Raw genomic sequence first — 25544 nt, forward strand, 5'->3', positions numbered from 1 at the left:
ATCATTTTTCATGTTATGTTGGAAATGCGTATTGGAATTCAGGGCATACACCTCTGTTTTACGGAACTCATGTGCGAACTACAAATTACGATGTTGTCATTTACTTTTGACGTAAAAAAAACATCGAACTCTACGCACTCTACTAAAATCAAATGAATTCATGATATTACCCTTCTCATTCAGAATGAAATTGAGAAGGGGAAGATACTTCTCCATTCCTATTATCCTGTAATATTAGGTAATCTGTCCTGAATATTTAATTTATCTGATGTTGTTATTATATTCTATGTTGCTTATTTATGCCATATTTGAATGTCTGTTTTTTCATTTATTAATGTTCCTGAGGCTTTGGAGGTAGTAAAATAAATATTGGTATTTCTTTAAAAAGTGAAAGCATTAAGAAACTATTTTCCTAAAACTCGGAGACCATAAATGATTTTATAGCTTAACTCCTATATTCGTTTACCGTGATAAACCTACGAGCACATCCATTATATTATTCAGTGTTTTCCAATTCAATTTGGGTTATTATGATATAGGTATCCTTCGTTACAAAGATATTATATATAAAAATAATGTCTAGACTGATTCGTCATAGTCGAAAGCGAGACTTACTAAGAGCGGGTTTTCCGGATTCCCAACCTAATGTAGTACAATGTTCCAGTAAAACAACGTATTTATATTCTTTGTTTCAGATGACGTCTCTATTCCCGACAAACACAAGTTTGACTCTCGGACCTACGTCAAGCCTAAGAAGCGCGTGCAGAGGCCCAGTATCCAGAGTATCGTCGAAGTTACTTCCAACCATTCCTCCATGTCTCCCCATCCCTCCCTGAACCAGTCTCCTAACAAGTATCTCACGTATAACAAGTACTCCAACCCGTTAGGACCTATCAGTCCTATGATACGGTTGAAGACCTTCAACGTTGATACGAACTCGGAGAATAGTCATGCTGTGAAGGAATATGCGATGAAGAGGAGGAGTATAGCGCCGGACGACGATCCTCAGGTTGGTTTTAATGATTGCAATATAGAATGTCCACGGATGGTTAATGTTCAAGTGAGGTACTTTATTACATTAACAATTAACCTACCTGCTACCATCTGAGCTCAATTAGGTAAAGTAAAATATCGTTCAGTGATTTAGTTTAATATTGCTTTTGACCTCAAAATGACATAATAATTCATTTTGATGTAAATATTTTTATTTATTATTCACTATGTGGAAAATTACAACATCGATAGATCCCTATATCAACTAAATCAAAACCAAACCAAACTAATAACGGTTATAATATAAATATATCGCTTATTTATTTTAAAAAAAAGCTATAAAAGATGGTGATGACTGATGACAATTAAATTTTCGAAAGTCTAATCGAATGTATTTCTTGTGCTTAGTTCTTATCTATAATCTCATAGGTATCTTCATCTCAATGGCTCTTGTTGCATTCAAAATTTATTAAGTCATTCTGCGGTTGCGGTCTCTCAAAGCCAAAGTAACAGTCAAATATGGTCATCTTACAAGTCTATACATAAGTATATAAGATACATATAAAACCTTCTGCCGTTAGAGCGTGATTTAGAACACTGTATAGTAAACGCTTAAAATGTATTGCCAAATATTCTATTAGTATGAGTGATATTTTCAAGAAAAAATACTATTAAGAACTGATTGAGTTGAAACATTTGTTATTCATAATGTTTAATGTTCGAAGTATGACTTTTAGGATTCTTACGGCTGATTAGAATTTACATATAGTCTCATTGATGTGCTTAGATTGTTGTTCTATATTGGTAAGTAGACACATAAAAATATAGATAACTCTCAGATACGTAGGTTCCTTTGCAATGTCTTCCTTTATCATCAAAGCTACGGATAATTAATATCTATCTGCACGTACTCTCATCCAATATCACATCGCGTGCTGAGAATTATAATCCACACGAACATTTAGGTTAAGTTCTATGTGTACCTGTGTACCTGTGTGGGTATGTATAGATATGGATATGATCGTGTTTGGGTGTTTCCTACAACCACTGAGTACAACACTTTATTTTATATAAATGGTCCTGATTGACTTCAACTTTTCGGTTATCTTAATACGACAGAACGTATTAAGCTAATTCTCTGTGTTTCTTTGAAGTTAGAGTGTATCTTACACTAACGCAGTGATCAGTTTGTTAAATTTTATAGTTCTCAAAAACTTTATAAATTTGTACATCTAAGTCAGGTGAATAATTTTACTTATGAAGGGCTTAAAGTTGGGTCAAAAACCTCTGCTTGGCACGACTCGTATACTCGGTAAGTTGGCTTTGCGGGAATATGCGTAATTGTTTGCGTATACACATAAACCTTGGATTTAAATACACAACAGATACACATATACTTGTTTGTTTTTTACATCATTTTAGAAATTCTTTTTTTTTTTTTTCATGTATTATGTCTCTGTATTATTGTATGTATGACATGAATCGATCAGATAATATGCTTTAAAATTAGTTATCTAAGGCAAAAAACTGTCACTATTTTTAGAGGAATATATTTTTAAAAACTTTCAACCAAGTTTGAAATTTCATTGGATGGTATAATTTCGACACTTACGAATTAATCGAAAGGTAGTTAATTTAACAATTTCACGGTCAATTAGTGAATTGACGTCGATACCGTTAGGTTTGATTTGGTGAACGATTCCATTGTCTTGGTTTAATAACTCTTCCTTTGTTTCCCTTTGTCCTTTAAGACCTCTGTTCAGGTAGATCAATTTAGAGTGCGTATGTTGTGATTCATCTATCCATCCATAATATTCTAGAACGTAAGTGTAAAGTGCCTCGCTAGTGCCTGCCTATAGTACCTTTGCCTAGAAAATCATCATCAATCATCATCTTAGACGTCTGTACTACTATGGCCGTTTGTTACCTGATAATAATAGGTTTTTTTTATAAATAATAATAATTTTTTTGTTAATATTATGTAAGTAATTAGTAATACCACTATACGTTACCGTTGCAAGGTATTGCATTTATTTTTCCGCGAACGCATTGTAAGCCCGCCATGAAATAAGACATTTCAGATAAATCGGCTTAATGGTGTTGAATTGCGTCGTGGGTAGAGCATATGGGGGGATTATATCGAAAGGTATGTACGGAAGTCGTTTGGTGTTGGTGTATGGGTTATAAAATACTGTGCCCAGCCGTAAATATTACAGTGAGCTTTAAAAATACTATCTTTGGATTTAGGGTAACATGGAACACTAATAATTTAATATCTATTAAGAATTGCTGCTACGTCTGGGTTCAAACGCGTCATAAAAATGTCTCTGCCTTACAATACCTTCAAATCAGAACAAAGCAGCAGTTACCATTGCTGTTAAAGGCAAAAAAGCCATGACACTGGTGCATCAATAGGCGAACTCTAAACTCCAAGTAGTCTTGTAATATTTCTTAAACCGAAATCTCAATTAAAATGTCAACGCTTAAGATATTATATGAATGAAATTGGAGCGACCTTAAGTAACGCCACCCGACCACTAACTGGAGTAACTGGGTGAACTAGTGATTTCTCCATCTCAATATAACTTTCAATAGCCGTAGCGTAAGCGTTGTTTTACGGTTTCATTATAGTTTTTTAATCTCGGATCACATTTTACGGGTTTAACGTTTCCGATCTTTTTGTTTTCGTCTTTCAATTAGCGTTTTGTTGTTTTGTACGCTCGGTTACGTTTAAATTTGTTTTCTTCAATATTTGGTCTTTCTCAAGGTACTCTCTGTTCACTTTTACTGAAATTAATTTGAAATATTTTTATTGTATATTCTTTCTATGCTATGAAGACTGTCATTTCATGTTTAAAGTGATTATATTTGTATGCTAATCACTCAATAGATATAATAGGTGCAATTGTTTTATATAAGAACTTAATCCTAATGAATATATTGGAAAATTTACTAACTCAACTAAAAGGAGAATATGAATGAACTATTAGATGTTGGTGCTACATTTATCAAAATAGTAATGTTAAATTCAACCATATGTAAAATATGAAAACATAGAAATATATTTTCAACGTTGTCGTCACATTCATTTGAAATTACTTGATAACCCTGAAATGTCTCATACAATTCGCAACATTGATGTTAACATAGAGTGATCACGTTAAAATTATCTTATATACATGCAAATATACAAATTATTTATATTGAATTGGTATATGCAAAACATAGGTGCAAATAAGTGAATCATTTTGGTCATCCAAACGATAATATTATGTCATACATCAATAAGTGTGATTCTAACGGTAATGTTATTCAAACGAGCTTCGTCGGGTCTGTAAATATTTTACAACAGGCTGGAGCTAGGGCTGTCGATTTAACATACTTACCACGGAAAAAATATATATTATTTATCTTCATAATATTTTATTAAGTTTCGTTTTGTAGATAATAACTAGATCTGGCTATTATTTCAAGTGTAATATGAGACATATATGCAGCCGTTGGTACGTTTATAACTATGGAACTAGATTTATATATTTAATTTAAAATAGGTACTTTATATTGTTTGTTTTGAAATATTTTGCTCAATATCTTGTTAAGAAAATCGAATTATACACCAGTTTAAGATAATAACTGTCGTCATCAATCCATTACTATTGATATTGATACTGATCTCCTTTCAGAATTAAAATCGTTTAGGCCATAGTCCACCACATAAGTGTGAACTGGTAAATCATAGATACACAATTAATAATTTTATACTGTGTTATTTTTTCTTAATTTATAAATGATTTCTTAAAAGTAAATTCCAAAAGCTATTAAAAAAATCTAAACTCAATATTTTGTATTAAAAATCAAAGTAGTGGCAGCCCTAGCTTAAGTCTCAGTGCGGTAATATTATCTCGTGATAACACGAGTTCCGTATGAATAAACAGTTACTGTTTCATAATGTGCATACAGTGGCATATATTGTATGTATGACTTGAAATAGGAGAGGAGTTGCTATGAATATAGAAGGGTTATTGATTCTTATAAGCAGATCGTTTACCTGTACCATATGTTACGGTAAGGTATAGTTGTATTAGTTACTTGATACTTCGTACATGCATTAGCATTACATATAACATAAGTTATTTAAAAAAAATCTAATCGAAAGGATACAAGACGAGTTTGACAAAAATATGTTGACAGGTGTTTGAAAGGTGGTAGAACGAGTATGGTTGGACAGGGGAGGTACTACCCCTACATCATAGCTTCACCATATATTATTATCTAGAAATTTCTCTTGTGGAGACTTAGATTATAATTTATACCTAATAATGTTTCTAGGCATATCATTTTAGTACTTACCTAAAACCACAACTTCGGCGAATTCCAGGCCAGTGTGGAAATTTAATAATCTTGACACAATAACGCATCAAGCATAAGACCTAGACAGACATTGATCAAACGCAAATTGTTATTTAAGAAGTAATTTTATTAATATTGTCTTTCATATTTGCAACAATATGGAACTATAGTTGTTCTGCATGTCCCTTTGATCTGAAATACCAACCGCTCACTTTTCTCTTACACAATTAACTATAACTCAGCCGTTGAATTGTACCTATCCAGGATCATCTTGTCAGGTCAAAGGTAACTTTTGCATCGACCTTGTCATATTGTAAGTAATTATTAGATCAGGGTGGTGGAGCTGTCCATATATTGGTGTATATGCTAACGGCTCCGGGTTTGATTCCCGGCCAGGTAAATTGTGTTTATGGGTATTCTCGGCATCCAAATTCTAAAAATATTTATATGGGACTATGAGTAGAAAAAGAGTTAACGCTTCATTTATAAAGCTTTTACTTCTAGTCATTTAATGAAACAATATAAATGACGTACTAATAATAGACGTTTTTCAGCTAGAAGACTTGGACATGACGCTAGCGTCTGACGTCTCGGAGCGTCTATCGGACGTTCCCTTCAAGGCGATCAACATCGACCTATCGCAGCCGGCGCACAACCTGCACAACACGTTCAATAAGTATGGAAGTTTTAACATTTTTAACGTCTATTTTTTTCTCTTTTTTATCATTCTATGAGTATCGTCTATCTATGAGTATACGTCAATAAGTCTGAGATGTTATTATTAACATTGGTGATGTGATGGTTAAGGTTAAGTATAACGTGTATACATTGTAAAGCTTGTCAAAACATTTCGGCTGAGTATAATTTCGGCTTTGTCTCGACTGATCAGGATTATAAGGTGCTCATTCAAAGTGTTAGGATATCAAAGTATGGCAGGAAACTTATTATTAAGAGTCGTGTAATTTTCTTTCTGCGTTTTAATTTTATGGTGTGGTTATGGATACGAGCAAGACCTGTAAGTAGAAGCTATGAAATGCTGAGAGTCAGGAACAGATTTGTTGTATGCAAAACGGGCTACATAAGACATCTATAACAAGGAAGTTAGTACACTTTCTAAGCATTACAGCATTAAAAATCATAAAAACGTCTTCGATAAGATACCTCTTGCTGATATAACTTGTAGCTAACTGAAAGTTCCTTCACCACAAATGAAACAATTAGATGCAAGGGATTATGTAATTTATTTTTCTCCGAGATACAAGATGTTTCTATTACACGTGTTTCTCATAAGGACAGTAACATATTAATGTGAGTTCCAACTCACATTATTATGGTGTTGTGCTACGTAAAATATAATAAGTACTGCATATTTTACTGTAGTTACGTTCAAATCTTTTACGTTTGTTCTTAAAACTTGTATCCCACAGAAAAGTTTTTCAAATTTCAACATTTCTTTTTCGCTAAACAATAGACTCATATCATTCTCGTAGACACGTAACAGAATACTTCTTCAATAATTCCTTAACAAAACATTAGTTAAATTCGATATCTTTCCAGCGACTGGAGAGTCAAAATAAGAGAAGCATTCGCTAGACTTTCGTTCAATTACACGGGATGACTTGGCACGGTTAGCGAGGTGCACAAAAAAACGTGAAAGCGAACGTTGTTAAGGCACTTGTTCTACTGCCGACAACCAGCCTCGCCTTAATTATGAACCACGTGGCAAATACTACCCACATCCTTAGCGAAAGGATTGCCTTTACTCGTAAATGAAGCCGTATATATAGCAAATTAATTTACAGTCCACCTAATGTTAAGTGGTTGTGGCCCGGCATGGGAAATCTGTAGACGACCACACTGATGCGTTGCTGCCCTTGAGGACCAAGTTGGTACACCTCGGATACGTACGTCTCCCTTACCACCATCTTGCCGGAACGTGGCGGCAGTGTTTCTGGAGTTCTACCATACAAGTCTTAAGTACACACCTTTTAGGGCACACCTTTTAGTACGTCATAGAGTTTCTCACTCCCATTTACCTCAGAATGTTTTCCTTCACCGGAAAAGCGTTAATTAATTTTTAATAAACATATGCGAGTAACCTCGATAGTTAGAGGTGCTAAAAATAGAATGAAAGAATTGTAAATTAAAGCGCGAACTATTTAAATGTTCTTATTTTTTAATTATTTATGAAAAATCGTGATGGTGATGAAATTATCTTCAGGTCTCAAATCAAATAAAAAAATATGCAATAGTTCCTGTACAGAATTATTTTGGAACGTTAATAATTTATAATCTACCACCACTTTGCAAAGTGTTCCTTTATGGAGAAAAAGTAATTTGAATTTGCAAATATTACATGATCGTGGTTATTAGTCTAATCGAAGTCCTTACAATATGACTAGTATGAAAACCTCTTTTAAAAACAAGTTTCTACATTCAAGAATATTATTAATAGCTTACATGCTACCAGTAGAACATGTAACATAGATGTCATCATGAGTTTAGTAGTGAGAATCGAATTGTATTTAGTTGCTTTCGTTTTTGAATAAGCGCCGTGTTAAAAATCTATGATCAATTGGTATTTGTCTTTCACAAATTGACAGTGATATCTATAACGCTATGACTAGGAGTCTGTATTATATCTAAAATGGTTAGTAGAAATGTACACAAACATTTAAGTCTATATCATTGAATCTAAATTTATTATTTACATGAATTTTCGGACGAGAAACGAATTTGAAACCTATATTGGGTATTAACCAAAGAATCAATGTCAATACAGTCAAATACTTAGGTAGAGTCCGCACCAAACTGCTAGTCCGCTCCGAATATAGAAACGAGTCGCGTCGCAATAGCAAATTGTAGGTATTACAGGGAAGAAGACAGCACGGGACCTCCTCGGCATCCTCCCCTGCCCGCTCTCTCCCACAGGTACATAGCAGGGTTGTTGCTGATGCAGGTTTTTACTAGATCAGCTGATGCTGATGCTGATGCTGATTTTTTCAGATTAATATCAGCTGATGCTGATGCTGATATTTAAAAATACTAAATATAAATATATTTTATACTGAGGTATTTGTACGTCCCTTATGAGAATAGTATTTTTTAACCAACTTCACAAAATGAGGCGGTTTCTCAATTCTACCGTATATATGTCTTTTTTATGTTTGTTCGCGGATAACTTCGTCGTTTATGAACTGAACTGGATGATTTTTATTTTGTTGGAAAAAAGATATTTACAAAGTAGTTCCATTATAAGAAAATAAGGGTCTGATGATGGCAGACCAGAGAAATCGAGGGGAACTTTCAAAAATCGTAAGGGCGACTAGTGCATTTGTAAGATTTTTAGTATGTCATCACTAAAAAAGGTGAAAAAATAATTAAAAAATACAATCGACTTCCATGTCACTACAAAGAAAAAATCAACTGAAACAAATTTTGGTTCAGCACATATCTCCCAAGCCGGCGCTCATATTGAACACGCTGTTTACGCCGTTATCCAACGAAATATATTTAGCACCGACTTCAGAACCATGTACCAAACCAACATCCCCTTCAGCTACCCTCCACTTTGCAGTGACACAGAAGTCGGCATTTATTTGTTATTTTTTTTACAAAAACTACACTGTGTCGTATCTTTGTTCAATAACGAAATATTTGGTCATATTGCACTTTTCACTGAATGTGGCATTATGAATTGAATACATAATTCTGTTATTGATTGATTGAACTATGATCGAAAGTTATTGATGTCTGACCAGATTACGTTGTCAATACAATCGAATGATTGTTTGATGACAACTTGTGTTTATAAACTTCTGTGATTGGCTAAAACTCCACGTGATTTAAGCTCGGTCCCGCCTTCAACGAACACGTTACAATTTCAATATCAGCATTAAATATCAGCATCTTTTGTTGCGAATGCGGATGCTGATGCTGATATTTAAAAGAAAGCTGATAATCAGCTGATGCTGATGCTGATGCTGATATTCGCAACAACCCTAGTACATAGCTGCGTTAGTGTGCCCTTACATTACGGAGTATACAAAAAATATTTATTTTCAATATTAAAAATTCAAGAGCCCAGGAGTATTCGAGTTAATCAAAAGAAAAATGTAAGTACCGTACAAAATCGATTCAAGTCGATTTGTCACCCGTAATTCAAGTGTACTTCCTCCTTAAAGATGTTTACATTGTTTGACAAACCATGATAAACTTGACATATAAATGTTTAAAGGTCGGTGATTTAGAAGGTCATCGTCTACGGGCTCGAAAAACTTAATAGCGTAAAACAGGATATCTATGACACATTATTACTACTATATTACTATACAGATTAGTCATAAGACATAAAGATTGTATATTAAAGTTTTTTTTATACTTTACGGAATTCATACGCGCTACTGTGTTTCTTATTGCGACACCACTTGGTGTGAAGGTGTTAAAGTCTCGTAGCTAATAATTACTTCATAATTATGTATGTTAAACATTATATTTGTTATTCACCTAAATATTTTTCAAAGATTATTACATTTATTTAATAATGTCGTGAGTACCATGGAAACACACAAAGAGACACCCAGATCCAGAAAGGAGTTCCAAATTTATCATTTGGACTGGCCAGGGTTCGAACTGGGAACCCATTGCGGGACATCAGTTCACCTAGTCTTTTGATTTAGTTTAGTTTTTTAACTTTATCCAACTGTATTGTAATAATAACATATCGAATAATGTTTCCAGGGGCCTAACAAACATAATGAACGAGCGTGGCAGCCTAAACATGTATCAGAGCGGCGAATCTCTCATGAGGATGTCGCCCCCGAGCCTCGTATCCTCCTTGCTAATGGAGAGCTCGGGTAACTTTAATCCTGAGTCACTGGATAGCAGGAAATCCATGCCATCGCAAAGAGATTCAGGTGAGTTCCATTAGATTCACGAGTAGCAACCCATGTTTCCCATAAAAACATAAATCGAACTGGAGAAACTTCTTAAAGTTCGAAGTACTTAGTTTTTAATGTTTTGAAGATCGTATGTACTTCATTTCAAATCCTTAACTGAAAGTGATTTCGTATGCTACCCATTAATACATTTAGGGTTCATTTAATATCATGTATTAAACACTTTACAGGTATACCAACATCTGGCCGTGATAGTATCGACCCCATGATGACTAGTATGACGCTAAGCATTCTTGACGAAAAAGACATGAGTACCAGTTTCCTCTCGCAGACCACATACCCTGACAATGATAGCCTAATGGACTCCTTACCGCCTAGTCTAGTTAGCTCAGTCAACTCTTCCTATATAGTATCAAACACTTCCAAGCCGAAAGGAGACACGACGGACACAAATATATTCAGTTCAGCAACATTTACACATTTGGAACAGTCGGAAAGATTGCTTTCAGCACGACCTAGGTGCCAACTATTCAATAGTTTCACAAAACGCGACTCAGTTATTAAGAACTGTGAAAGTTACACCAAAGCCCGTGAGGAAGCGTGTCAAATCGATCCTGTAAAAGTATTAAACGAAAATAGTGATAATAACGCGCCAAAACCTAAAACGAACGGTGAAATGAGTGAAACTATAACTCTGCACTACTCAAATAATAAATTCAGAAGAAATATTGACGCTGAAAAAGAAAATTTAGAATCTACTTTCGTGGCCGATAACGCTTTCTATAAAGACATGGAAATGCAGAAAACTGTCGAACTCGCTAGCAAGAATAGCTTGAACACAACTCTAGACAAACAGGAGCTAAATGAGATAATACAAGCTAGACAGAAACTGTCATTGGCAAGGAAAGCTTTGCCCAGTGAACCGGAGAAACCACTGCCGAACCAAGTGGATACGTCTCCGATAAAAACAATACAGTTGCCAAATCAGACTATAACGGTGCCTAGACAAAGTCTGGAGAATGTATCCGAGATTTTGTCGAGACGAAGAGGGATGAACGCCTTCGAGAAACAAGAGGAACCTGCAAGGGAGACTCCGAAACGAAGTGCAACATTCAAAAAAGTATCCCCAAAATCTAGTGCAATGGATGCTACTATGGTTTATGTAAAAACGGACGAGCAAAATATGATTGATATAAATTCAGCTACCTTAAACCTTATTGATGCTGGTGAAAGGACTTTACAAGCGGAGGTAAGTTTGATTGAATCTTTATTTAATTGCCGTCCTTATTACATATTCCCACAATTGTGTTTTTCGATATATAATTAGTTTATAAAAATGCGTATGTTTACTTAATGCGCTTAAGTAGTGAAACTATTACCTACGAAACAAAAATATTTCAAAATGATTGCTAAAATGATACGACACGACATGTAAACAATTCTATTTTCTGCAAAACTTGCAATTTTAGTCAGCCAACTTTATGGTGTCGATTTTTATCTGTCTATTTTTTTGTAATAAATGATTATCATTTTTCTCAAACGTCCCAAACGACGTAAAATCAAAGTATTTTTTTGTGAAAAAGCCTTTTAACTAACTTTTTGATGCTTCAGTGGAAGTGTACAAATAATTAATAATACCCATTTCATATGCTTAGTTTGTACCTATAGTGTAATGTAGTAACACCCACGTAATATAATGATGTCTTGACAGGAATGGGGCTCCCAAGAACGGGCAATGGTTGGTTCGAGCGAAAGCACGGGGACCGACACAGGCACCTTCAGTTCGAGCAGCCCGCCCGAAAGCGTTCCGGAGACCGTTACCGTCGATCCACGTAATACATACAAATATATTATATTGTTGATTGAGGAAATGTGAAATACAAAACAGACTCTATGCTAACTAACCTAACTTTCTATCTATCAATCGATATTTAGTATTTGACATTTCTTTTGTAATTTAAACACTTTAAAATTAGGGATAAAGTTTATTATATAAATATTTTTTAATCCTCTACTGAAGCCATATCGAACCCTAGTTGATCTTAAATTTATCTTTTACTCTGAATTCAGAGGATTTTCGCGGTAACGTCTTCACGTCAAAAAGAGATACATCATTAGCTAGAAATCATTTTTATTCTACTTCCAGGCACCCAAGTAGCTTCGACGCCTCTAACATCATTCAAGAGGGGCGGTAAGAACGAGCTCATGAACATTCAGAACACAATATCACCCATCTACGACATGCTCGACGACAAGTCGTACACAGTCGTGTCGAAATTACCTAATAACTCTGGCATGGAAAGAACGTACGATATGCACAACACTACGGTGATAAACAGTGCCACGATGGTTAAGAAGACTTCGGCCAAGCGGGATATATTGGCGGGCAAGACCAGTCCGGATAAGAAAATGATGGCCGCGCCAATGCCCGTGCAAAGATCGCCGCCCAGTAGAACGTCGCCGACGAATCCGGGTACGCCCTTATTTTGTCTTAACATTGTATTCCTATGTTACTTTTAATTAATTTGTACATATTACATTTATTCACTGAAATATGTATTTTATGTTTAAGTTTCAAAATATTTCAGTCTATATGAAATATTTTATTATCTATCTCCATTATACAAAATTTATAACAATGTCGTTGTCTTCATTTCTAGGCACATACATGCCAATGCCACCTCCGTCAGCTGTGCCCAGGAAAACCAGTCTTCCGACGTCAAAACTAAGGCAGTATAGCTCACATAAGGAATTGAATAGGATACCTGGTAAGTTTGTTTCTAAGATACTGTGTCAACTCTCGTGTGCGAGTCAAGTTCCTGTTTATATTAGATTTTTATTGAAACAAATTTGTATTCAGAGTTTATTTGTTAACATTTAAAATCATATTAAATGTTTCATAAAGACAAATCTTCGGTTTCGCTTTTGCTTTAGGACATTCGCTAAAAGTGGTGCGTGCGCATGCTTTCACGTTTATATTGAAAAATAGTGAGAGTAACATTATAGGTGCGTGCGCGACGAACTTTTAGCGCACATTGCGCTAAACCTGGCGTGTGTACACGGACCGGGCGTCCGCTCTATACGGCCTGGCATGCACGGCAAACGTACGCCGTGTGCAACACGTGTCATATATTGGCGGCGCGCAACTGATTTTTAGAAACAGTTTGCGAGTGGGCGTTTACAAATCTACGGCGGGTGTTCATATATTAGGCTCCACCAGTACATTACGTGTGTTGCCCGCGGTGGACGTTTGCGGCGCATCCCAGGCCGTAGGAAGCGGACGCCTTTTCTGTACGCATGCGCTAGTTTTAATGGACAACCTTATCCATCGCATGTATTTTAACGTATATGTCATTTCGCAGGCAACCCACCTCCGACGGCAGCGAGGGTACTAGCGGGCCGCAGCATGGTGCGGCGCGGCGTGTACGCGTCCAACCCCGCGCTCAGCCCCACCGCGCCCGCGCCGCCCGCGCCGCTCGCGCAGCCGCAGCGGCGCGACTCGTACACGCTGGCCGCGCACCAGGTGTGTCCCGCCCCGCTGTCCCGCAGCACGGGGCGGCGTGGCGTGTACGCGTCCAACCCCGCGCTCAGCCCCACCGCGCCCGCGCCGCCCGCGCCGCTCGCGCAGCCGCAGCGGCGCGACTCGTACACGCTGGCCGCGCACCAGGTGTGTCCCGCCCCGCTGTCCCGCAGCACGGGGCGGCGTGGCGTGTACGCGTCCAACCCCGCGCTCAGCCCCACCGCGCCCGCGCCGCCCGCGCCGCTCGCGCAGCCGCAGCGGCGCGACTCGTACACGCTGGCCGCGCACCAGGTGTGTCCCGCCCCGCTGTCCCGCAGCACGGGGCGGCGTGGCGTGTACGCGTCCAACCCCGCGCTCAGCCCCACCGCGCCCGCGCCGCCCGCGCCGCTCGCGCAGCCGCAGCGGCGCGACTCGTACACGCTGGCCGCGCACCAGGTGTGTCCCGCCCCGCTGTCCCGCAGCACGGGGCGGCGTGGCGTGTACGCGTCCAACCCCGCGCTCAGCCCCACCGCGCCCGCGCCGCCCGCGCCGCTCGCGCAGCCGCAGCGGCGCGACTCGTACACGCTGGCCGCGTACCAGGTGTGTCCCGCCCCGCTGTCCCGCAGCACGGGGCGGCGTGGCGTGTACGCGTCCAACCCCGCGCTCAGCCCCACCGCGCCCGCGCCGCCCGCGCCGCTCGCGCAGCCGCAGCGGCGCGACTCGTACACGCTGGCCGCGTACCAGGTGTGTCCCGCCCCGCTGTCCCGCAGCACGGGGCGGCGTGGCGTGTACGCGTCCAACCCCGCGCTCAGCCCCACCGCGCCCGCGCCGCCCGCGCCGCTCGCGCAGCCGCAGCGGCGCGACTCGTACACGCTGGCCGCGTACCAGGTGTGTCCCGCCCCGCTGTCCCGCAGCACGGGGCGGCGTGGCGTGTACGCGTCCAACCCCGCGCTCAGCCCCACCGCGCCCGCGCCGCCCGCGCCGCTCGCGCAGCCGCAGCGGCGCGACTCGTACACGCTGGCCGCGTACCAGGTGTGTCCCGCCCCGCTGTCCCGCAGCACGGGGCGGCGCGGCGTGTACGCGTCCAACCCCGCGCTCAGCCCAAATGTATTCCGACTAAAAGTCCTACAAAACAGAATGTTGATACTCATTATTACTTTACAGCCAGAAATGTTGTTTATAGTGTCAAGCAATTGACGACCCGAGTGGTGGAACGATCACCATACCGACATACGATTTAGAATAATGGGTTTGTAAAAATAAAAAAAAAACCAAAGTGTAGCTCTGACAAACGACGTCTGTCACAACAGTTTTTAAATTATTAAATTTATTGCAAAGCATTTTTTACAAAGCCCTAATTTGTTCCAGAAGGACGAGAGACAAATATCGCGGCCGGTGATGCAAGCGCCGCCCGCGCTCGTGCGGCAGGGCACGGAAACTCTCAGGCGAGAACGGCCGCAGAGTCAGCTGGTGGCGCCCAAGGATGTGAGTATCGCGTACTATACCCACTTCTGGGCACGTGCCAATGAACATTAGGGAATATTCAGCACGCTGCTTTATTGTTACAAAATATATAAGAAGTGTTATGTTATGCTATGTGTGGCTTCAAAATTGGGGCGAGTTTAGTCCATCGCGCTTTTCAATGCAAGCCAAATTACATCAGTACAGACAGTAGGTTAAATAGGAGTCATGCTAGTGATATAAAACCGTCCGATTGTTCTACATTGGAACAGGTGAAGTATTGGATAAGGTTATATACAATTATTTAGGTTTTTTGTTGTACTTCTATATGTATAAATAAATAGAAATGTTTTATCTGTCATTTCAATAACCTAACATTTTTGTACATTTACATTATGATCATTCGCGCAACAAATTACAAAAATCAGTTTTTTATGAGTGATAATCGCGAGTGTAAAATCGTAATCAAATATAATGTTCAACCTTTATTTCAGCAGGTGATGGGATAATGTTGTGTTACTAATTTATTAATGATTTACATATTCAAGTTTACATAAATCAATCCTAATGTGTAATGTGTCTAACTTTCATCGTTTTTACAAAAAAATTTGTAGGTTTGAAAGGGTTTGAACCGACGTTACACTTTCAATCCTAAAATGGTTTGTGCTGTTATGTCCCAGCATAAGAATGACAAATAATATTCGCATAGTAATGATTTAGTCTCTTTATAGAGGCAACACTGGTTTATAATGTCACTCTTCCTGAGAAAATTTTCCTCCATATTTTTTATGATGAACTTGAGATGATTGCATTATATAGACAAGAAACTACATTTATAATATGGAATATTATTTGTCATTATCCAACTTAGTCTAAAAGTTGGATACCAACATTAAACCATAAATAGATTGTAAAGTAAAATCGTTTCTTTTTAACTGTAAAATTTATAATATTTTTAATTAAAAGTATACAGCCTTAATACAAAGCAACATTTTCTTACAAAAATTAACTACCACAATTTATATCGTGTACATGCTTTTCAAGAAGACATTACTCTCGTTGTCAGAATTCTATAGGAAGGGCAGAGAAGGGTGTCTAATGTCTATATGTAATGTATGCTTAAGGGATAGCGATTTCTAAAAATATTGATTTTTGAAAGTCGAATCAAAATCTAAAGAATCAATACTCAATATCGATTTCTAAAAATGCAACAGTACGTTTGGTCCCAATAAAGTTATTTTTGAATTTATTCGAATTTAATTAAAATCTGAAGAATCGATACTCAAAAAAATCGATATTTGGCATCCTTCAGTGCTTCAGGTCCAAAAAAATCGATTTTGCAATCAATCGATATACTAAAAAAAAAGATTTTTCGAAATACCGTCAGCGTTTTTGGTCCAAAAAATCGGTATTTCACTTAATCGTCGTGAAATCGCCGTTCCTAATGTGGGTTAATCGTCGTCATATCGCTATCCCTAGTGTGCTTTGTGTGTCCATTAACCTGTGTTAACATGGGGCGTGTCGGGTAGGTGCGGGCGGCGGCCGGCTGCGGGCTGCCCGTCGCGCTGCGGACGCACCAGCTGCCAGTGAGTTGCTAACGCTGTACGCTTTGGTTTTTACTGCAAAAAAATCTATGAATAATTTCTTACATGATATAAGTAGTGTAAAGCAGGACAAAAAGTCGCCTTTTAACAATCGTTTTTAATACAGTTAGGGTTGTTCAAGTATTGCGGAAGTAGTAAGCACAAATTTAAGTAATTATCAGCGACACGAAGCAAAAATTTTGACTCCTTATCATTTGCTTATGTAAGCATTAGAATTGGAACCTACTAAATTTTGCAAAATACCCTGTATTAATAAATAAATATTTCTTACGCAATAATTATTTACACCTTTCTGATTATTCCATCTAAAAAAAGTGAATCAAAGACCCAATCCTTTGCTTCTTAAGTAATACGTGAATAACTCTGACTGACTGAAAACATCTGTTTTCTGTTTACATTACTGTTATTGAGTAATAAAAATAGTATGAAATAATCATATGTACTTTTTTTGCAGGCAGTACAAGCTTAGATGTGTATTTTATTGTTTTTGTTTAAGCTTTATGTTTACTTACAATTTTTTTCAACCTTTAACGTGTTTATATTGCCCAGTTGGAGTTGTTATTATAAAAATATATATCTCACAAAATAATAATATATAATATATGGATAAACATTATGGAACAACAAATTCATCCGGTCCATTAACCATCCACTAAATTCGCTTGTCATCAATCTATATCATACTATATGGTCCAATTTCCCATTATTATAAATTATAATGTCATATATTAAATAAAAATTACAATAATTAGCTATGGTTTGATATAATATAGTGTTCCTTAAAGATGATTTTGGAATAAATTAATGCCATTTTTGTTTATTTTGGTTATGTTTATTACTTCATTTCTAATTATAATGTACTATATTTGTCTCAATCTGGAGGTTAGCGCAAAAATTTGGAACTAGGATTTTAGAAGAAAAATTTTACAAATAGGATTTGGAAATAACATGGGTTGCCATTCTCTATTTTATGTAAAAAAAAAATAACTGTGTTAAAATATGATTGGTCCCTCTATCGGTGATAATTGTCATTAGCTATCCTCCCTATTGGTTTTTATTTGTATATACATGCCTGTGTTTTATATAATGTAGGTAAATTTTGCACAAACTATTATTAGAGCATACATATATAGTAGTTCTTTAAATTTTCCATTTTTTTTAAGTTTACTTATATATATTTTGTATGTTTACAGCCACCAACAACGCGACCATACTCAATAGCAGGTGCTTCTCAACTAAAAGTGTCAAGGCCTACATCTGTACCCATACAGAGACCGGCGCCAGGTAAGTTGCACATACTGAACTTAAAAAAACTAAATTGTATTTTCTAAAACGTAGTAAAAAAAAAAAAATTGGTTGTTTACTCAAGCAGACTCGCGCTGTAAGATTAGTTCTAAAAGACAGCGACAGTATAACACTGTATGTTAATGGTGGAGTACGTTCGAATCCCAGTAACGTACCCTTGATTTTTCAAAATGATGTCTATTTGTCATTTAATGTGATTTGCATAAAATATTGAGAAAAAGACGTTAGGAAATGCCTTTAGTAGAAAATAAGTTCTCAAAGGCGTGTGAACTCTACACACCTGGTTAAATTATTAGACTAGGCCCTCAACCCCTCTAATTCTGAAACAAACCCCGTATGGGTACGGTGGGACAGTATTGAAAGAAAGAAATAATTTTATTACGTAATGCATTGTACCCAAACATAACAACGACAAATTATCTTAATTATTTACAAAATAGTGGAATATAAGTAAATAGAAAACTTAAGAAACACAAAATGGCAACACAAACGAATAAAAAACAATTACGTTAAGTAAATACGTTATTAAGTTAAATAAATACGTTACAGTATATCCCTATGCTTGTATGTATTGGGTTGCCGACGGACAATAAACATCTATTGTATCGTATTCCAGTGGTTCCGAGCCCAGTGGAGCATCTAAGACCAGCCTCCAACACCGAGTCGCGAATGTCCGCCCTGCCGCGACCTTCACGACTGCCCGCGCCGCGACGAGCTCTAAGGTGAACTATACATTAACTTCTTGCTACCTAGATATTTACCTATATTTACCATGGGTGCTTTAAATACTGAAGGTGATAGAACCCTTTGTGGTTCTACTCCGGCGGCACCACTGCCACACCTATTTCTACCTAATAACAGCAGTGTTAGGCGCTGCTGTGTTCCGGTTTGAAGGGTGTGGTAAGGGAGACAGACTTTTCCGAGGCTTTCCAGCTTAGTCCTCAGTCCTGCTACTCATATATTAAAAAAAAAAGACGCACACCCATCCTCATAAATACACTCGCTGCGAGAAAGATGTCCAGAATTGATCTTAATACATTATTTAGGTAGGCTACCGGGCCGGTCCCTATAATTCTGTGACCAGAATAGGGTTACGATATCTCCTGCCTATCATAAGAGGCAACTAAAAGGGGGCTTCCGGGGTTGAGAGCGGCAAGAGTGGAAGCTCGAACCGTCCGGCCAGCGATCCCAGGAAGGACGTCAGCATGCCGTTGTACACACCAGAGGATGTGGCGAGCTTTAGCTCGCCTGGGCAGAGCCCGATGGGGCAACGCGCTTAGAGGACTCCTCAACTCAGCGCTGAAGATGGCCACCGGGGGGATTTTAGATTCCTAACTCTGCGTTTCTTGGAACCAGTGACTATATATCATAAAAATATATCTGGATCATTTATCTGAACAAAATTTACACTATATTCAGTTATTGTGTCAACATCATCATCATCATCATCAACCCATTATTGTCCCACTGCTGGGCACGGGTCTCCTCTCAGAATGAGAAGGATTAGGCCATAGTCTACCGCGCTGGCCAAGTGCGTATTGGTAGACTTCACATACCTTTAAGATTTTTATCTCTCAGGTATGCAGGTTTCCTCACGATGTTTTCCTTCACCGTTTAAGCAAGTGATAATTAATTTCTAATACGCACATAAATTTGAAAATCAGAGGTGCGTGCCTGGGATTTGAACCTCAGACCCCTCGATCGAGAGGCCGCGTTTCTTAACCACTAGGCTATCACTGCTTATTGTGTCAACAACCATGATGGTATTTCGGATTTCTTTTACCCCTACAACGAAAATTAAAATGAAATATTAATCTATCTTTTTTCTTTCAGACCACCATCAGTATACTCAGTAGCCCCGACAGCCGATATGGACCACTACTGACAACATTGTGCCAACTAAGGGGAACATCCCAACTATTGTATTATTAAATTAATAAATTAAATATTACTAAATCTAGCGTAATGTACATGACTGATGAACGAAACTCGGTGTCTTTTACAAGTTTTTTACTGCTTTTCGTCAAGTTTTTTTATTTAGTATTTTATTAGTAAACTTGGACAACGCTCCCAGTGTTGCCCATTGCAAAAGTTTTAAGAGATTACAAATAAAAATAAATAACAAATAAGTTTTGAACGGGCAACACTAGATGATTTGGAAGTTGACCAATCAATATTGATAGTTATAATAATTCCGATTTTAATAACACTAATTTTTATACTTTCTAACCTAAATATTGTCTCTTTAATGCGAAACTTTTCAAAAATTGGCTTTGATTCTTACATTTTTCTTACTATACTTATAATGTTGACATTTGGAAAAGTTTTAAAATCATGTTATTAATATTTTATATTATGTACAATGTTGACATTCAAAATTTTTGTTGTTAAAAATTTTGTTAGTGTCTAAACTAAAAAAGCGAGGAAAGAAATTTTCTTTTCATCTTTTGAAAAGCTATAAAATTTCAGCGTCTTCGTCTTTATCTTTCCTGTTGTAATAATAATGCTCTCTCTTTTTATACTAAACAATTTTCAAAATTCCAAATTTCCACCTTAATTGATAATTTGGTACAAAGACATACAAATTAAGATATTATTCCTATATTATTTACAAATTTAGTGCATAGTTTTAACGAAACGATAACTGTCGAAGCTAGTTATTTATTTCAGGTTAAGGCAAGTTTTCATTAGAATGTGTTATGTAATTTTCTGTAGATTTAAAGTTATAATATTTTTATTAAACATTAACTTGTAAAATAACTAAAAGTCAATGCGAAATTGTACGCACAAAATAATGTTGAAACATGTGTAAAAAAATATACTCGAAAATTAATTGACTTGGAAATTTTAGGAAAAATTTCTCCATTTTGGCACTATGTTGATAAGTGTATTTATATGTATACATTAATTAAAGCGTAACTGTGTCTATATGTATACATTAAAATTGTTGTTGTATATTATGTATAGTTCAATGTTGCTATAAATTTCTCTATGTATATCGCTAATCTTAATTCTTATCACATATCGACAAATTCAGCTTTACTATTCAAACAAAATATATTTCAGCCACTACATAATAAAATCTTAATCCGCCTCTACAACTTATCACTTGCACGTCATAAATTATATTTTTTAATTTATAATCCGAGATTCTGAGCTGGTTCTCCACGCGACCTTGGATTTTTGATTTAGAAAAAAGTAATTGACATTTCATCGATAATGTTGCCAGGTCTAAATGTTGATATAAATTGCTGTTAAAATTAAAAATTCAAGGCTGCATGCTTTGTATTTGAGTTTTACTCTTGCATGGTAATATTGTAACCAATATTCATAATACAGGGAGAGATTCGGTTACTGTGCAAATGTATGGGTTCCGTTGCATCGTCCGCGTCGCTTTTTGACATTCATATCCGTCGTCGTGCTATGCGGTTTTTTTCGACACGTCGTGCCTTATTTAGGTAGTATAAGGAATTTTGTTTTCATTTTCTAATAAAACTATGTATTTACATTGTTGTCTTTTATTACTCACCTACCAAAAAAATAAATAGAACCCCAAGTACGACATTCTTTATTCAAATAAAACAGAAGTAGTTAATAATAATACCACTATAATAATATAACAATTTATTTTGAACACATTACATGTGCTGTCTACTATTTCTCGGTATAATAACATAAAAATGTACTACACGTGGTATTGCACATCGTTTTACTGTTAAAACTACGTACTGAAAAATAGCTCTTATCCTGAATATCTTGAAATTAATTTGGTTACGATTTATTAAACCATACAGCAAAAACATTTTAAAGTTTCCCGTTATTTAGAAAACTTTCGTTTGAAAATCATCAACATTATGTCAATAAAAATAACAACGAAATAGAAACTGCATACATGGCCTTGTAGGTCCACTACGTACACTTACGCGTGTTTACATTTGTGTATTTACGTTTCAATGAAATTCATTACGTCACGGATGACGTCACAGTTGTACACTAACCTGTCAAATGAAAATTTAATTTCATAGTTAATTGTTATAGAATATACTAAAAAATGTATTTTCATTTAAATTAAATTTATTTCTTAACTTTCAATTAATACAATTATACTGCTTATTGTGATTTTAACTCGGATTTATTTCACTATAAATAATATCCACAGATTTACACTTAAGATTTGCGTAGTTTTTCGGTCGTTCAGAGCTTTAACGCTGAATAATTTGTTGATTAATCATAAATAAGAATTATTTCCGTCAGTAAACTTGATTTAATGGTATACAAATGATCAAAATCACAATAAAATTAATATTCACAATCATATTAAAGAATATTTTCTTGGTCTGTGTTGCCATAAAAATAATTACCTATCCAAAGTAGGCCATTGTTATCTGTTACCTTCAATTGCATGTGTGTGTGTGTATGGAACGAAATCGCACGTTCTAAGCGAGTGTGCAACGTCGCGAGTACTGTCTACGAATAATTTTTGCTTTGTACGTTTTTATTTTTATAAATAACCGATTTAGATGCAGTGATTAGTAATGTAACAACGTTAAGTGATAAGAATTGTGATATATCGACAGAATGCTTAAAAAAATATACAGTGTTTTCGTCTACTATGTGATCCCGTGTAATAGCTCGGTTGTTTGTCAATGACGTCTGCGTTTAGCGCAGCGAAAAGTGGAATTATAGTTTGATTGTGACAAGTAGTGCAAACATAAGTAGTATATGTTGTGATAACCGATGCGTGTATGTAAAATGGATGTGTGTTTTCTTCATTGGAACATTCCTAAAGCGACTGGGGCCATCAGTGGTGGCTCATGAAGAAAGGGTTAGTTTACCTGTTTTTTGTTTACTTTGAGCATTGTGTGCCAGTCAGTTTATAAGTTTGTTGTGGGTTGCAAGTTCAGTCCAGGTTATTTACAACTGGGACTTGACAAGGTACAAGATTGTAGGTTATGATTTCATTTTGATGTTGTTTATCATATCAGTAGGCGCGATAAGATAGAGTTTTAAACTTCTTAACGTACTTATTTAGGTGATAGTAAACGCAGATACTGAGATTGTTGTTGATCTAGGCTGGGATGAATTATTCCTCTTATGTTACTTTCTCTTACTGGTGAAGTGAAGGGAGCGAAAGTGATAGCTAGTTGACATCCGCCATGCGAGCGAGCGAGACGGCGCCATACAATGCGAGATTACGGCTGTTTTTGGTGACCACATATGACTGCTATAGGGTTGACATCAACACTCCTAAATAAACCGAAAAATCCTGTATAATCGTCATGTACAAGTTCTGTTAAACTATGGCATGGTCTACTGTGATTTTTTAATTATTATTACTTTGAAGTATAGTATTATTTAATTTCAAATATTTAATTTCAGTAATGCTTAAGATTAGGTTCTAAATAGATGTAGAGATTTTGTATAATATCTTCATTAATTTATAATTATTACTAATATATAAAACACAAGAAATAAGCTTATATTAGGTATTGTATGAATGTCCTATGCTTAAAACTATAAGTAGTATTATTAATCTCGACAGTAGGGTTTAAGTGTACAAGTACCACCTCTATGCAATGTAAAGGGGCTACAATACAGAATTCACGGGCAAGTGATACATTCCAACTTAACCCACATAAGATCCATAGGAACTCACCTCTACCTATCCTTAGCTCCTCAAATCTATTTGACAATTTTTATAACAATCAATAATCTGTTAAACCATTTATCAAGTCACCTACATTACATTTATTTAACAGTTATACATCATTAAAACCATGCCTGCACATTTATCTATGACATCATATCTAAAATTTACAAACCTTAGCTAAGATGTCCATATACAAATACATATAATGCAAGCATTTGAGCTATCCAGAAATATATTGATGGTAACAGTAAACCAAATAATATATCCCACTTTTATGATAATGTAGGCAAGTGGTATTTATTCAGGCTTCCAAATCAAAAACCTCAAACTAGTATTTTCATAGAAGGTAGATGATGTCAGAATGTATCATTTGTTTAGGTAACATATTCAGAGTAATATTGCTTGCCTAAACCTCTCCATTATTTTCTAAGAGAAAAACAAATCATCATCAGCAACCCATTACTGTCCCACTGCTGGGCACGGGTCTCCTCTCAGAATGAGAAGGATTAGGCCTAAAACAAATAATTAATGCAATATCTAATATAAATCAACCATGAAGTAAAACCTTTTAACTAGGTTTCATTTCAGTATCAGACTCTTCATCCTTCATCTTCATCCATTATCTTCTCTGAATTGTAGTAAGGGGACATACTTATCTGAAAGGCTTGAACTTAGTCCTCAGGGGTACAAACCTGTTGTGTTTCATGTGTAATCAATCCTTGTTAAACAAGGATTGATTACAGATGTCTATGGATGCTACTACCTATTTACGGTGAGCACATCCCCATTTGCCACTTCTAAATTATACAAAACTTTATTTGTATACATACTAAAAAAACTCAAATCCAAAAACTTACAAGTAAAACAATATTTAGTATGATTCTACTACATAGTGGATTAACTGTCAATTATTCTCACTAACTCTTTGTTTGAATTAATTCCCAAGATTAACTTTATGAAAAACTATAAATTTGTTATTATTGATAATAGTAATAAACTAGTAGGGACCAGCGTAAAGCGTTTAAAGTTATTGATTTGATGTGTTAAATTTAAATACATTTCTGATATAGCATTAGTTGTTTCATTATAATAATATACAATATGTAAAGAAGGAACTGGCCAAAGTGAATATAGAAATCCCATTTGTGTTGCATTACAGCTAAAGTTTAAGACCAACATCATTGATTCCCAAAGTGGTTTCCAGGTTCTATAACAACCTGCAAGGGGTCTATATAAGCAAAAAGAACCGGGGAGATTCTTTGCAAAGGCAGTATACTACCTGTTGATGAATTTCCCTATCACCCAAAAAAACAAGAAATGGTCCGCATTCTCTTTAGGCAAAATCCAAAGCCAAAAAATATAGCAAGTCTACAAGATAATAAAAAATTTTGGGGACCTCTGATTTACATAAAACAACTCATTATTCCAGTACTTTAATCTCCCCTTGGAGTGGGTAGAGTCAAGACTATAGTCCACCATTCTAACCAAGTGAGTTTCTTATAATCTCATACCTTTAAGAAAATGGAAATCTAAACAATCTAAATATAGTTTAAAAAACTAAAAACCTGCAATAAGAGAACTAAAGGGCAATAATTGTTGCATTCTAGTAACTTTTGATTTTTGATTTTTTTTTATTATTTTGACGATGAACTTTCTCTAAGGCGCTCGAACAATCTCGCCTCGAAAATCGTTAATCCTGAGGATGTTGATAAGAACAATGGTACAAAATTATTAATATCGTGTATTGTCACCAGTTTGTGATAATACTTCAAAATTTTGAATTA

General features: G+C 36.5%; 1 protein-coding gene across 4 annotated transcripts in view; it reads left to right on the forward strand.

The window, feature by feature from the left end:
* The window catches only part of LOC140754215 (uncharacterized), a 40334-nt gene extending 18716 nt beyond the window's left edge, over positions 1–21618 (forward strand). Inside the window, exons 3-15 of one of the 4 annotated variants that reach the window (XM_073089161.1) lie at positions 696–1009; positions 5898–6019; positions 10084–10259; positions 10472–11490; positions 11953–12073; positions 12388–12714; positions 12902–13009; positions 13604–14196; positions 15109–15225; positions 16731–16787; positions 17999–18089; positions 18727–18832; positions 19944–21618. In XM_073089161.1, the coding sequence (XP_072945262.1) occupies positions 696–1009; positions 5898–6019; positions 10084–10259; positions 10472–11490; positions 11953–12073; positions 12388–12714; positions 12902–13009; positions 13604–14196; positions 15109–15225; positions 16731–16787; positions 17999–18089; positions 18727–18832; positions 19944–19995 (3203 nt within the window). In that variant the 3' untranslated portion in view covers positions 19996–21618. The remainder of the gene's footprint in view (positions 1–695; positions 1010–5897; positions 6020–10083; positions 10260–10471; positions 11491–11952; positions 12074–12387; positions 12715–12901; positions 13010–13603; positions 14197–15108; positions 15226–16730; positions 16788–17998; positions 18090–18726; positions 18833–19943) is intronic. The other 3 variants (XM_073089162.1, XM_073089163.1, XM_073089164.1) reach the window with 3 other exon arrangements.
* The last annotated feature ends 3926 nt before the right edge of the window (positions 21619–25544 follow it).

This window comes from Epargyreus clarus, unplaced genomic scaffold, assembly GCF_041222505.1.
Source record: "Epargyreus clarus isolate Ecla_fem2 unplaced genomic scaffold, WU_Ecla_fem_2.2 ptg000029l, whole genome shotgun sequence".
NCBI lineage: Eukaryota > Metazoa > Arthropoda > Insecta > Lepidoptera > Hesperiidae > Epargyreus > Epargyreus clarus.